The 14,968-nt window shown below is 46.9% G+C and overlaps 1 protein-coding gene across 2 annotated transcripts in view; it reads left to right on the top strand.

Moving 5' to 3' along the window:
* The window catches only part of nhsl2 (NHS-like 2), a 54,884-nt gene that overhangs the window by 23,092 nt on the left and 16,824 nt on the right, over positions 1 to 14,968 (top strand). For both annotated transcript variants that reach the window (XM_037479817.2, XM_037479818.2), the window contains exon 2: positions 8,413 to 8,658. In XM_037479817.2, the coding sequence (XP_037335714.2) occupies positions 8,413 to 8,658 (246 nt within the window). The remainder of the gene's footprint in view (positions 1 to 8,412; positions 8,659 to 14,968) is intronic.

Raw genomic sequence — 14,968 nt, 5'->3', positions numbered from 1 at the left:
TGATGGAAGGAGTGATGCATGGATTGATGCATGGAGTGATGCATGTAGTGATGGGTGGAGTAATGCATGGATTGATGGATGGAGTGATGCATGTAGTGATGGGTGGAGTAATGCATGGATTGATGGATGGAGTGATGCATGTAGTGATGGGTGGAGTAATGCATGGATTGATGGATGTAGTGATTAATGGAGTGATGGTGCCTGGTGGGGCCTGAGGAGGCAGATGAATGATGTGAAGAAGATGTCTGACAAGTGATCATTCATCCATGAAGCATTCTCTTCCTCCATGATGAAAGCGTTTTAAAGTTCATGTTTTGTTAACATAGTAAAAATGGTCATGGATCAGGAAACCTTGGTTCTCTTGGAGTATTGGAAGGTTCTCCCCTGAGTGGGTTCTATGTGAAACCCCCCACTCTCTGACTTATTGAAGTCTGTCGTTGGAGCCACTCTGTGTAATAAGTACATTTACATTACTTAGTACATAATACATTTGGGGGTTTAAGTGCTGATTTTTACTTGCAGTATTTCTACTTCAACTGATATCTGCCTGATATCTGTTTCTAGTGATTGTGATGGTGACATGCTGTGTGTGTGTGTGTGTGTGTGTGTGTGTTGGTGAATGCACATTAAACAAGCCTGTTAATGATGATGGCTTTGACCTGCGAGTCACTTTCCCCTCGGGTATCTTGGCTCAGCTGGTGTGTGTGTGTTTTGTTTAGCTTAGCTCAGGCTAACGCACAAATAACCGTTATTTTTTTATTTCTATTTGTGTACAACGTCAACAAACAATGTGTATTGTTAATTTTAAATGAACATTTTCAAGTTTGTAAATGTCAAAATAGGTTTTGTTTTAAAGTTTAAAATGACTACGTAATGAAGCCCCTCTTTTTAAACATATCTGGCATTATGTTACGTATTGAATCCCCAAAACGGTCTCCAGCTCATCGGATCATCGCCAAGTCTCTCGTCCTCGCCGTTTATTAGCGCCGCCTGTCAGATGAACAGGAAGTAGATGGAGCGCTGCTTCCTGCCAAATCCTCCTCAGGGACAAAGGCTCCTGGAGGCAATCTGACTGAGACAGAACAGCCCTCCAGGCCCGGTGTGTGTGTGTGTGTGTGTGTGTGTGTGTCGAGGTGGTCTGTACAACATCGGCCCGCTGAGCGCACACACACACACACACACACACACACTCAGTGTGGGAAGAAGCTCATTCTTTGTGAGTGGCGCTGTGGATGTGAGTCACATTGTGAGCTGGTATCGGTGGCTGAGTACCGGTGTTCGGGGGGGGGGGGGGTTCGGGGGGGTTTATAGTTTGGTAAACTCTATCAGAATATTCTGCAACAACAGGAAACCGTGCCAAAACAAACGTGAGAGCCTGGCAGCCGGCGATAAGGTGCCGTGTGGGGATTGTAGTCGGTTCTGACAGATGACGCCGACTGTCAACGCGAGCCGGACAGGAAGTCCCGCCCCCTCCAAAAGCTTTTTCTTCCATTCATTATTGTTGTAGGAACAAATCTAATTGGTGAATGTGACAAAAACAAATCACAACGTTCAGTTATTCACAACGTTCAGTTGAATTATAGTTTTTATTCGTAATATTAGGTTTCCCGTGAAGGCAGAAGTTTATTTTGAAAAGTCTGTGTTTATTTAATGTGAAATGTCCCGTGTGGCTGAGGAGTAGCTTTAGATGTCATACAATGTGCTCTATCTGCTCTATCTGCTCGTTCCTCTGAACATCGCCGGCTTCTGCTCCCGTTCTCTCGTCCTTTAAGACGCTTACAAGCAAACGAATGAGGGTCCACATCTGTCCTCCAGCTGTGGAGGGACAGCCGTGAGGGCGGAAAGACGAGAGCTGGGATGAGAGTTTGTCCAAAGCTCAGCAGGCCTCTTCCTGCTGGAGCAGCGTGATTAATCAAATATTAAAAGCATCACCAGGTGTTGTTGGGCGTGAAATGTCACTGCGACACATTGTACCCGACCGCTGGAGGCGCGTTTAACGTCTTATTTTGAAATCCTGTGTAGCTCGGTGCAGATGTTTCTGTGTGTGTGTGTGTGTGTGTACAGAACACCTTGGACCATCGGTGTGGACAGCCACAGGGCATGTGTATCAAGTACAGGGTCAGCGTGTGCGTGTGCGCGTGTGTGTGTGTGTGTGTGTGCGATGTTAAGCAATAAAGGGAGATTGATGGACTACAGCAGGACGAGTGCACAGCGGCCTCCGCTGATGGGGTCAAAAGGTCACGAAGAGAAGAGCCTGGCAGGAAGGCAGAGACCGTGCACGTGTGTGTGTGTGTGTGTGTGTGTGTGTGTGTGCGCGTGTGTGCGTGTGTGGGTGTGTGAGTTGTGGCCCGGCTCGTGAACAGGAACCAGTCAAGCGAATGACCTTGAGACCTGTGACATCACTTCCTGTCTGTTTGCTGCAGTCTTTTCCCTCAGGGGAGACACAGGTATACAAACCCTCCCGCAGCTCCTCCTCTACACACACACACACACACACACACACACACACACAGACACACAAACTCCCTGACCTCTCGTAGAAGTGGCCGAGTCAGCGCCCCTGCTGACTGAAATACAGTGTGTGTGTCTGTGTCTGTGTGTGTGTGTTTTTGATCACTGTGTGTGTGTGTTTGTTGTCAGTTACCACTGTTGCAGTCGTCATGGTGACACACATTGTGACAGCTACAGTGTGCACAGGAGTTGGCGGAGTGTGTTGAAGTTACACAACTTCTGCTGCTTTGTGCAAAATGAAACTCTCCAAACAAGAGAAAGTAAATGTAATAAGAAAATGTTGCAGTTGTAAGATTTGAGGTTAAAGTCAGTTAAATCTAAACGTAATTTTCCTTCCTGATTGAAGCTTCTTTTTTCGGGGTGTGGGGGGTTTATGACTCATTCACTGTTACACATTAGATCATCGTGGTTATCTGCCTCTGCCTTTCAGCTTGTTTTGTCATCAGAGAACGAGTCCGTGTAGCAGGTCACATGGTGTCCACCTACTCGATGGCATGGATGCTTCTGATCAGGATCGTGGTCCCACCTTCATTCCCTTTGATATGATCCTTTATCAACAGGCCGAGCAGCACTTCACTTAATTCACTTCTTCAAAACCATGAACTAAAAAGTATTCACGGCTCACAGCGTGTCTGTCTGTCTGTCTGTGTGTGTGTGTGTGTGTGTCTGTGTGTGTTACTGTCTGTGTGTGTGTGTGTGTGTTACTGTTTGTGTGTGTGTGTGTGTCTGTGTGTGTTACTGTGTGTGTGTCTGTGTGTGTGTAGCAGTGAGTCACGTGAAACGTCTCCTCGTCCGACTCGCCGTCAGAATCAAAGTGACGCAAATCTCTGCGTCGGTAATGAGCACGAGATTGGATCCGTGTTCCTGTTAGCAAACATGACTGAATGCATCCTGATCCTCCATCAGGCCGCCGACACAGACGCACGCTGACCACACACAATACACACGCACAGACACGCACACACTCGCATGCACACGCCTCCACGTTTCCTTCGAATGGTAGACCTGCGGCGTGCCTCCCACGTTGTGTGTGTGTAATGAGGGAGACATGACGGAGGGAATAAGTGAACTCGGGGAGATTTTCTGAATAAAGGATGAAGTCAGGCGAGGCTCATAAGACAGGGAGGATGAGGAGGAAGGAGGAAGAGGAGGGAGGAGGAGGATAAAGTGAAAGGAGGATGAATTGTGGCTCATGTCACTATGAATTACTTCCAGGTTTTGATGACAGGACAGCCTGTAGTGTGTGTGTGTGTGTGTGTGTTGAATTAGAAACTGTATTTGTGTGATTTCATTCTTCAACTTTTCCTTTATTGAATCTTTACATTTCGACAACCTTTCATTATACGTTTTTCTGTTGCTTGCGCTTGTTTTCGGTTTTAAATTCAAGGACATTTACAATACAAACACAACAATTGTGTTTTATTAGAAAAATGAACAGATTTTTCTTTGTTTGTAGAATATTGAAACATTAAAGGACGAGTCATTAAACAAGAAGGAGAAGCTGCCTTTTTATATTCTTACCGTCCCCAAATGGGAAATAAAGGTTTCTTTATGACTGAAGATGTAAACTTATAAAAACAAGTCTCCGATGTACGGTTTGATTCATGGGGAAACATTGATTGTCGTCATGACGATGAATGTTCTGCTTCAGTCTAATAGTAACCACGGTGGTTCTTTCTTTTCTGGAGAACTGCAGGAATGAAAAATAAACATGTAAAACATTAAAAGACTTCTAGCTGCACCTCTGGACGAAGCTTCACCTGTAGGGGGCAGCACTGAGCCTCAGGGGGCAGCACTGAGCCGCACTCACACACCAGTGGAAGACAGAAATATGGCAACCTGTGCGTGCACTTACATCCCCGAGGGCCCCCCCCCCCCCCCCAACGTGTCCAGAACACCGGGCGCATTGGGGGGTTGTGAAAGGGTACGACGTTCTTCTAAATCGAAGATCATGACGCATACAAGGCCTTGAAGATCACGAGAATGGGTTTATTTTAAATCACCAACAGATCTATAAATACCCCCCCCCCCCCCCACACACACACACACATACACACACACAGCACATTCCTCACAATAGTGCGAATGATATAGAGAAGTATTTTCACCATGCAGCGTGGTGTCACCTGGGTCACACAACCGGTAAAAATATGAGACGTGGTTAACACCTGTGTGTGTGTGTCTGTGTGTGTGTGTTTGCTGATAACAGCTTGTCTAAATCCGCGTCCTCCCCTGCAGGGACACACACACACACACACACAGAGGGGAACGAATTAGTAACATGACTCCGAGAGGAGATAATAACTCAACACCTCACGGCGTGGGAGCGCATGTCCGTGGAGGTGTGGGAAGGTGTGTGTGTCTTTGCAGTGAGAATAGCACACGTGTGTGTGTGTGTGTGTGTGTCCTCGGGGTCCGCTGGGAGTTACGCTGAGGGGAAGGAGAAGGGCTCACGGTATCACTGGAATGACTGGTATCTTCTGTGAGGAACCTTTAGCTGGTTCTGGATCAGACTTCAGTCCTGACCCTCCAGAGACCTCCTTTAGTAAAGCAGGGCGAGATGTTTCCTAAAGTCCACTACGTCACACCTGAACCTTATAAACACACGTGTGTCTTTCAAATCCTTCCATCTCGTCCCTGCAGCGCATTTCTGTCCAGAACATCTCTTCCATTTACTCAAAAGGATCTGATGCCCGGCGGCTTGTGTCTGTCCTCCATCTCCCTTCCCTTTCATGTCTCCACGGTTACGTAACTCGGTGTGTGTGTGTGTGTGTGTGTGTGTGTGTGTGTGTGTGTGTGTGCGGCTGCTGCTCAACTTTTAATCACAAATTAATTGTTTAACCCCAAAGGAAACCAATTCCACTTCACATAGAAAGCAGGAAAAAGCAATTTATTGAAATGTTCTTTTTTCCTCCGGTGCTGGTTTAGGAGTTCAATTCCCACATGAGGTGTTTTATTGAGTGTAAACTTTCTCCATTAGTCTGATTACGCTCTTATCATTAAAATAATAACTTAAAGGCTTGGCTAGCTAAGTTAGTTAGCCTTTGTTAGTGAGCCTTCCCTTTGGTCCCAGCTAGCATTTAACTGAATATTTGTTATTGATGAAAGGGTAAGAAAGGGGAGTAGTGACCAGGAGAAGTTAATTGATGACACCAGGAGAAACTAATTGTTGTGACCAGGAGAAGCTAATTGATGACACCAGGAGAAGTTAATTGATGACACCAGGAGAAACTAATTGTTGTGACCAGGAGAAGTTAATTGATGACACCAGGAGAAACTAATTGTTGTGACCAGGAGAAGTTAATTGATGACACCAGGAGAAGTTAATTGATGACACCAGGAGAAACTAATTGTTGTGACCAGGAGAAGTTAATTGATGACACCAGGAGAAGTTAATTGATGACACCAGGAGAAGCTAATTGTTGTGACCAGGAGAAGCTAATTGATGACACCAGGAGAAGCTAATTGTTGTGACCAGGAGAAGCTAATTGATGACACCAGGAGAAGCTAATTGTTGTGACCAGGAGAAGCTAATTGTTGTGACCAGGAGAAGCTAATTGATGTTACCAGGAGAAGCTAATTGTTGTGACCAGGAGAAGCTAATTGATGTTACCAGGAGGAGCTAATTGTTGTGACCAGGAGAAGCTAATTGATGACACCAGGAGAAACTAATTGATGACACCAGGAGAAGCTAATTGATGTTACCAGGAGAAGCTAACTGTTGTGACCAGGAGAAGCTAATTGTTGTGACCAGGAGAAGCTAATTGATGTTACCAGGAGAAGCTAATTGTTGGGACCAGGAGAAACTAATTGATGTTACCAGGAGAAGCTAATTGATGTTACCAGGAGAAGCTAATTGTTGGGACCAGGAGAAACTAATTGTTGTGACCAGGAGAAGCTAATTGTTGTGACCAGGAGAAGTTCATACTTCAAGTAGAAAATGGCCGTTTTATCCAACAGACCTAATTCAGCCGACTTTTACTCGTCTATCAATGGAATCTGAATTTGTAATTTTCTTCGTGTCTATTATTTTCTTAGCGGTACTTTTGGTTTGTGGCCATGCTAGTTCTAGCTAGCCGATGTTAGCTCGCAGGCAGCGCTGATTGTCATTAGCATTTGTCTTGCGAGAGCAAATCCAGGTATTTTTTTAATAGCTCATGATAAACCGACCCCCAGAACCGTCAGAACCTGCCTCCTCCTCATGGTTTGGACCCCCCCTCGTCGACCCTCTCCGGCCTCCTCCTGTGTGACTCATTCTCACAAACTCCCCAAGCTCCCTGAGATCCGAGCGCGTGTTACCTAACCCTCAGCCACGCACGCCCACACCAGTCATATATTTAACTGGTCAAATTCCCACACCTTTAAAAAAACCAAAACTCCATCGACGATCTTTAGAACTGTGAGCGGCTGACATTAAGCGAGATGTCTTCAGTTTGCCTTTCCAGATGTTCTCGACCTTGTCTCGCAAAGTTCCCAGAATCAAGTGAAATAAAGAGCAGCTTCAGGCGTCATTTACAACATTTAGAAACCCTGACGTCTTCTGCCTTTTCTCTCAGAGGCCGGAACGTTCCATTTCATCTCAGTCGCCACTTGAGCCGCGGGGATGAAGAGGTGCTCCCATGTGAGCACTTAACCCCCCCTCACATGTCTCAGGGACAAAGCGCCTCTCAAAACAAACAAAAGTGCTTCTACAGGTAAAAAGTCTAATGAATGCTTGTCACTTAAGTGACGTAACCACACCTCACATTCTGTATGTGAGGTATCAGTGTGTGTGTGTGTGTGTATGTGTGTGTGTGTATTTGTGCAGGGAGGACCTTTCTACCTAAAGCCGTACGCTTGAACTTCCATTTCCATTTAAACTCTTGCTCTCTACTTTTTTCCGCTCGAGGTCCCCGTTCATCTGAGGTGCTTCTGTTTTGCATAATGGTAAAATATTATTCAATGGCTTTTTAGAATCTCCCCGTCTAGAGAAAGTAAGGAAGCTGTTGTCTGGTTTCCTTTTTAATTGTGCTGCGATGCTTCTGTGACGCGGTGATGATGAGTGACAGTCAGTGACGTGTTTGAAGGATTCCGTCTCCGTGGCGACGCCCACGTCCACGCTGGATGGCCACTTCGCTCCAAGTGATTTATTGTGATTGTTTGTGGTGGCGGTTTGATAGCGACGTGGGGGGGGCACATTTCCTCCTTCTTTCAGCCTCTTTGCCCCCCCCCCACATTTCTGCCTCCATCCCTCCGTTCTACCTCCTTTGTAAATGTCATCCCTCTTTCCTCCTCCTCCCCACCATGTTCTTCATTCTCTCGCTAATGCCACAATCTGTCTTTTATTGCTCTCTCTGCACTAATCCCTCCTTCTCTCCCTCCTTCTCTCCCTCCTTCTCTCCCTCCCTTCCTCCCTCTCTCCTTCCCCCTTTCTCCCTCACTCTCTCCTCCCTCACTTTCTCCCTCCCTCTCCTCCTCCATCCTAATTAAGCCCTCCCTCTCTCTGTGTCTCGTCCAAATTAGTTCTCCTACTTCGTTTTCTCCCTAATACCCCCCCCCCTCTCCACCTTCCCTTCTATCCCTCCCTCCTCCCTTTCTTCCTTAGTCCTTGTTCTCCCTGACAACACATTGCGTTATGTAATCTGCGTCTCTGGGTATTAGTTATGCAAATAAATGCATTTTTATTTACGTGTGGTTTTTCTTACTGGTCCCCCCTCCCCTCTTTTCTCCTCTATTTCCTCTCTGCTCGTCTACTTTCACATCCTCTCATCACTCTTTTGCCCCCCCCCCCATCTTTCTCCCCCCATCGCTCTCCTTTTCCTTTCAATAATCTTATTTCCCTCCCTTATTTCACATCCCCTCTCCCCTCCCCTACCATCCATCACTCCCCCCCCCCTCACTCCCTCCCTCTCCTTCCACCAGCCACCAGCGGTCTAGAGGCGGAGGGCGGTAGGCGCGGCGGCAGCAGCATCCACGGCGACGGCAACCACAGCATCAGCAGCAGCGGCGCCGGAGGAGGAGGAGGAGGAGGAAACAGCGGCGGTGGTGCGGCCCACTTCAGGTCTCCATGGCAACAGAGCGTGAACGTGTTCGGCTCCTGGAGCAGGCCGGAGTGTGTCGAGGAGCTGCACCAGGAGGCGCAGCTCAACCTCCAGAGCCTGCTGCAAGGTAAGGGTGGATGGAAATAAGGAGGAAAAGCGAAGGAGGGGGTGGGTGGATGTAGTGTGTGTGTGTGTGTGTGTGTTTTGAGTGGGCGAGAAAGGCGTGGAAGCTTTGGCGGGTTGAGAGTGTTTACATGAGCGACTGCTTTCATTTGGGTGTGTATTGGTCGCCTCAAAGGTGCGTGGGTCTCTGTGTGTGTGTGTGTGTTTTGACATGCCGAAATGCTGCGTGAGAGGGCGTGTGTGTGTGTGTGTGTGTGTGTGTTCCATTTCCCTCGCTACCTTGTGTTGATATTGTACTGAAGGGTGTGTGAGCTCCGTGGATTCACCTTGCAGCGTTGTGATTTAAGGTGGTATTCTTCATTCTGTGCGTCGTGCATCGGATACGAGGAGCGCTGAGGATGGTAATGTGTGCGTCTGAATTATTGTGTGTGTGTGTGTGTGTGAGAGAAAAGAAAGAGGCATTCAGAGGTTGTTTACAGTTTCCTTGTTTTGTATTTTTAAGGAGGAACGCTGTCATTGTCATTTTCATATGGGCCTCTTGTGTGTAGTGTTAAACCTGTGTGTGTCTGTATGGTTGTGTGTGTGTCTGTGTGTGTGTAAATTAGCCCTCAGGGGAGCCATGGTTTCCATTTGTTCTCAGGTAGAACTGTTACTCGCTCTCTCTCTTTCTCCCTAGGTGACTCATGCTGTCTCACCCTTTGCCTTGCTCTTCCATTGAAACGATCACTGTGGGTTTTAGCTGAATGAACGGGGGGGGGGGGGCAGGGGGGTGAGGGAGGGGCTAAGGGAGGGGGGGGAAACTTTGAACAAACACCTGAGACCCTGAATGAAACAAATGCACACAATGGGTTTTTAAGATGAATGCGTTTGCATTCTTGTGATTTTGTTGTGATTTCTTTGGGGCTGAAAGAAACAGGTTCACTTCCCATAATGCATCAGTACGCTTTGATGCTTTCTGAACCAAGCCCATTGGCTCGCGCCGAAAATGCAAATCCCTACAAAAAGTTGCGTCCTTACGGCAATCACACAGTTCCAAGCGTCCATTTTGGAATTTTCACTCGTTGCTCATTTTCAGAATAAACTTGGGTTGTTTTTCGGAGGTTTTGGGGACGAGGACGGCGGTGAAAGCGTTGGTTGGTCGTGTGTTTGGGGCTGATGGATGGACAGTGAGACCTCCATCCTGACGGCAGCCACGAGTAAGCCGTTGTGAGTCTGTGTGTGTGTGTGTGTGTGTGTGTGATTTACAGAATACGTGCGGCCGTTCATCTTTTCTGCCATTTGTGTTTCATTCCTTTGTCGTTTTTCGCTGTGCTTCCTCCCGTCGGGTCCCTTGTGTGTTTCCAGTTTGAAGACCAGTGTCCGTGTGTGTTACATAACACTGAAGCAACCAGCTGTACTCTCTCTCTCTCTGCCACTGGCCTCGGTAAGATATTCACCTCCTTCCTCGCTCCTCAGCAGACTCCGTCCTCCATATTTATGAAGCCGCCCTCTCGCTGTCATGCCGCGTTTTTTTTCCCGCCGAGATTTATGGGAGATTTATTTTCCCGCGGCTCGCTGAGGGGCCGCCGGGGGGGGCCGCGGTGACGTGGGGGCGGGATGTTCCATTCCAGGGACGCTCTTTAATTGTTGAAAAGAAGCATGTTGTCTCTTTTACTTTCTTTAATCAAACTTCCAAAACGCCTTGTTGTTGTTGTTGTTACTTCTTTCTAAATGTTCACCTTCCTTTCATTACTACAGCATTAAAGTCTAGCATCTCATTGGCTTCACTGAATTTTGTGCATTAATTCTAGAATATTAAGCTAATTAGCACACAGTCAATGAGATGATGTGCTGTGATCAGGGGACCTTTAATCATTGCCATGACATTTTAAGCTATTTGAACCCTGTCTCATTCTCCTGATGGATGCTCACACACAGAGTAATGAAGCTGGCGGCAGCTTTGTGGTTCACAGAAGATTCAGGCCTCTCAGGACTGTTCCTCAGGAAGGTTCGGTTCCTCGCAGGCTCCTGCTGACTTGAACCGGACAGACAGACCGGTGAAACAGACTCAAACCTCACGGTTTGATTTTGGCCCAAAGACTCCCCCCCCCACGCCCTAAAGATGCAGTTTTAATCACCCTCCCTCAGCACTGCTGCTGGGCGCCAGCTGTTGGGCAGGATGGATCCTTTCTGAGAGGCCTCCTCCTGACAGGATGAGTTGAGTTGTTTCCATAATGCATCTCTAAGGGACCTGCTTCCCGTCCAAAAGGTGCTGCGGCAGTCGTTATATTCCTGTGGTTGGACACAAATGACTGTAATCACAATTCTATCCAGGGTCAGAAGACATCTTAGCCTCGAGGTATTTACAGACACGACTACAAATGACCGGTTACATTTAATCTCTGCGCATCGTTATGTTTTGTAGCCTGTGAGTCTATGAGACTGTTGCATAGCAGGCTGATTGCAGGAGGCCAACCTGATTTAACAAGGGAGGCCAAAGGAGGAGTGTCTCCAACCTGCATTCTCTCCGATGTCCATCGGAGGGCGACTCCTCCGCGGCCATAGGAGTCTATGGAAAACATACCCGCCCCAAAAGCAGCCCCTCCTTTACGCTGTGTCTGACTCTACATGGACCAGTGTGGATGTTTTTGTTCACACAGCCTTTTTTAAAACTACATCAACATGTGCCTGTGATCAGCCTCCATTTCACCGTCTGACGCTCAAGTTCTCACGTTGGCATGTTAAAACATCCACATGTTGGTCTTCGGTCGAACCGCGTTGTACGTTTAGAGCTCAGTGTTGTACGACACTGGCACCTGATCTTTTCAAAACAGGCTCATAATGGGAAGATTTGTCATTTTTTCCCTCCCCGACTGTTCTCCTCTGCACTCGGCCCTGCATACGTATGAAAGGTTCTGCTCTGCAGACAGACTTACAGCAGCCAGATTTGCTTAGAGTATGTTTTATCTTCTGTAATTCATCAATCAACAGCGAATAATAGTCTGATTCTTTTAGGGAACTTGTGTATTTGAAGCTCGTGGCAGACCGACCCGTTGGCTCGTACGCCGTCCGTCATTTTGACTCCACGACGCACACATTTTAAAAAGAGGGTTGGTAGCAGTCTCACGTGAACAAACCATTGATTTACCGTACCGTTGTCCGTTAACAAATGAGGACGGATGGAGGGTTGTGTGCATTCGTCTCCAGCCATGTTTAGTGCACCTCCTGCTGTCTGCAGGCTTGCGAGCAGCAGTTTGTTGGATTGGAGGCGAGTCTCTGGGAAGATGAAGGGCGGGATCGACTTTTGATCACTTCCACTGTACTTCTCCTCTGAAGCGTTGTGAGCAAAGAGTCCACAACTAATTCAAAGGTCTCTTTGAAGCTGTCTGGTAAACTTGTGTGTGTCCATATCCAGAATAACCAACCTTTTAGTAAACTGCAGCGAAGCGTGTGTCACCGTGCCGTAGTGTTAAAACATCTTGATGTCATTGGCCCAAGAGGGGACACATCTTCCAGTGGAGGTCAACGGTATCATTGATGCTTACAGCCTAATAATAGTGGGCTGTCTGCACCCTTTTATTGACTGTTTTTCCTCCTCGTTTTAGAGAAGAATACCGTGCACTTTGAGGCTTAAATTGCTTTTATAATTATTTTTTCGCTCCACCAATATTTTATTTCTCTCTCCCCAGGTAACGGGTCTGTTTGGCCTGAACCGTCACTCACGCTCTGTGTTTCCGATTGTCTCTCCGTGGAGCTTTTTGTTTGAGTGACATCGCTGTGAATCACTTCAGACAAACTCGGCTGTCTTGTTTCTTTCCTCTGGGCTCTTTTTAGAGACGTTTTCCAAACACGCACTGAAGCATGACGCTTAAATGCTTTGATCCGGGGGACGTCTGTATCCAAGCCTGCCCAACAGAACCTCACATGAACCCGGGGAAGACGCTTAGGACTGCTTCGGATTGTAAAAGCAGAACATGGAAATAGAAAAGGAGTAGAACTGTGAGTCCCATCGGTGTAATCAAGGCCCTCTGGTTGGAGCGGCGGCCATGTTTATGTGTACCATAGCAGGCTTCCTTTGGTACAATCTAAACTTCATTCCCACAAATGAATGCTTCAAATCACACACTCATATCAAAGATTATTGATATCAATCGATGGGTGACAACTTTGTCCGACTCCTTGACCAAGTGTCATTTTAAAGCGTGGTGGAATTTGCAAGCTAGCCGGGCTAGTTAGCTTGCTAACAAGCAAATTCTCTTTCTGCTGGTTCTACCTCCAGCAAGAGAAGCTACCCCGCTAACTAGCTAAAGTTAGTAGAAAGAGAAATGTATACGTCTCGTTCAACTGGTTCTACGCTAACTGGCTAACTAGCTGCTTCTCTGCAGCAAGAGAAGCTACATCGCTAACTAGCTAAAGTTAGTAGAAAGAGAGATGTATACGTCTCGTTCAACTGGTTCTACGAGAACTAGCTGCTTCTCTGCAGCAAGAGAAGCTAACCCGCTAACTAGCTAAAGTTAGTAGAAAGAGAAATGTATACGTCTCGTTCTACGCTAACTGGCTAACTAGCTGCTTCTCTGCAGCAAGAGAAGCTACATCGCTAACTAGCTAAAAAGAGAGATACTTCTCTTCTAGGTCACAGCCATCCATCAGTGTGTAGCCTTAATGCTACACACATCCTAACAACCCCTCCCCGTAATGGATTGATCAATTGTACGTGTTAAGTCATGAAAGACAAAGACACAACGTGTGCGTAGTGCACACTTTGTATACAGACAAACAACCGGAGAAAGAGGGGCATTGTTCATCTTTACGTCTTCCCCCTCTCTCGTCCTCACAGAGGGGAGAAGAAAGGGTGACCCAAATTTGACATTGTTGTCATGTATGGTTGGGCTGTGAATGGGTGCACTGTATACGCACGCACACACACACACACACACACACACAAACAAACAAACACATAAATATGCCGATTTTTGTACGTCAGTTGTAGAATGACATTTTAAAGTTTACACACATGTTGACATGTGAGAGCATTTTAGGGGCACAAACACACACAAGCACCTAAAATACAGACACACACGCACACCTACACACAAACACACACAATATAACGGTTAGTGATGCATGGGTGCCTGGCCTGCTTGTCTGGAAAGGGGGTGGGTGGGGGTAGGTCGCGCTTAATGCTGCGAGTGTGTGCGCGTTTGTGTGTGTGTGTGTGTGTGTGTGTGTGTGCGCAGGCATTTGTGGGAGTGACCAGCATACCTTTACACCCCAGTAGCACCCCCCCCCCCTTTATTTTCCCACCACAGTGGCCTGCAGTCATGCACTGCGTGGCTGCGTCGTGAAGCACGGACCTACAGCTGTTTACCTTTAGAGCTTCTTCTTCTCAGGACCCCAGGTCCACCTTCTCACACCTTCTCACACCTTCTCCACTGAGGAACCACTGAAGGTCTTCACGGGCTGAGGAAGTTTCCGAATCTGTAGTGTGAGTAAAATGTGCAATACCGGAGGGTAGAAATGCTAAATGTGCCAGAGATAGAAGCCAGACAGGCGTCCCAACTACAAGTACTCAGGGAGCAGCTTCGCTCTGATGCGTTGGTGTTTAAGCAGAATGTGAAACCTGGTGGCTGTTCAAGAACTGAGCTGGAATTGGACCATTTTGGGTTCATTTTAATCCTATTTTGATATGAAAGCTCAGTCAAGTAATAGGTGCAGAAAGAAGAACATTCCCTCAGAGATGTAGTGGAGTAGATATGAAAACTTGGGTGACGATTCGTTATTCTTTATTAGTGCTCGTTAAATATTTTTTTTTAGGGGGGTGGGTACTTGGCTTAACTTTCTGATCTTTTATGTTGCATGTGCTCTTGCAGACACCAATAAGCACGCTATTCTCAGCTGTACAGCATTGTGAAGGTCCACATTTCTTCTTCTACTCCACCGACATCTTCTTCTGCAGCTTTTTCCTGATCGTTCCTCTAACGTTCCCAGACTCTTTGAATTCTTTCACCTTCTACCTTGTAATAGCCCTGCTCCTCTGGCCTGGTCTACTTCTACTAGATCACCATTTTGTCGTGTTTCATGACCTTCGGGCGAGGTGTTTATGAGAATATGTTTTGGACGCATTCCCCCCCCCCCCTGTGTGTTCGGACTCCTGCTGACGCCTCGCTTCTCGATCCTGAGCACCGGGTGTAAAATGTGCCTCTATGCATACAAACAACGAGGGACCTTCAAGCAGAAAGACCTTTAATAGCTTCCAGAGGAAGAGAAAGAAAACGTTCTCAGTTTATTGGAAAAATAATAATAATTTGAAAATGATTTAATTATTTATGTCCAAA

Source organism: Pungitius pungitius, chromosome 1, assembly GCF_949316345.1.
Source record: "Pungitius pungitius chromosome 1, fPunPun2.1, whole genome shotgun sequence".
Lineage (NCBI taxonomy): Eukaryota > Metazoa > Chordata > Actinopteri > Perciformes > Gasterosteidae > Pungitius > Pungitius pungitius.
This window is presented reverse-complemented; position numbering and strand designations above follow the sequence as displayed.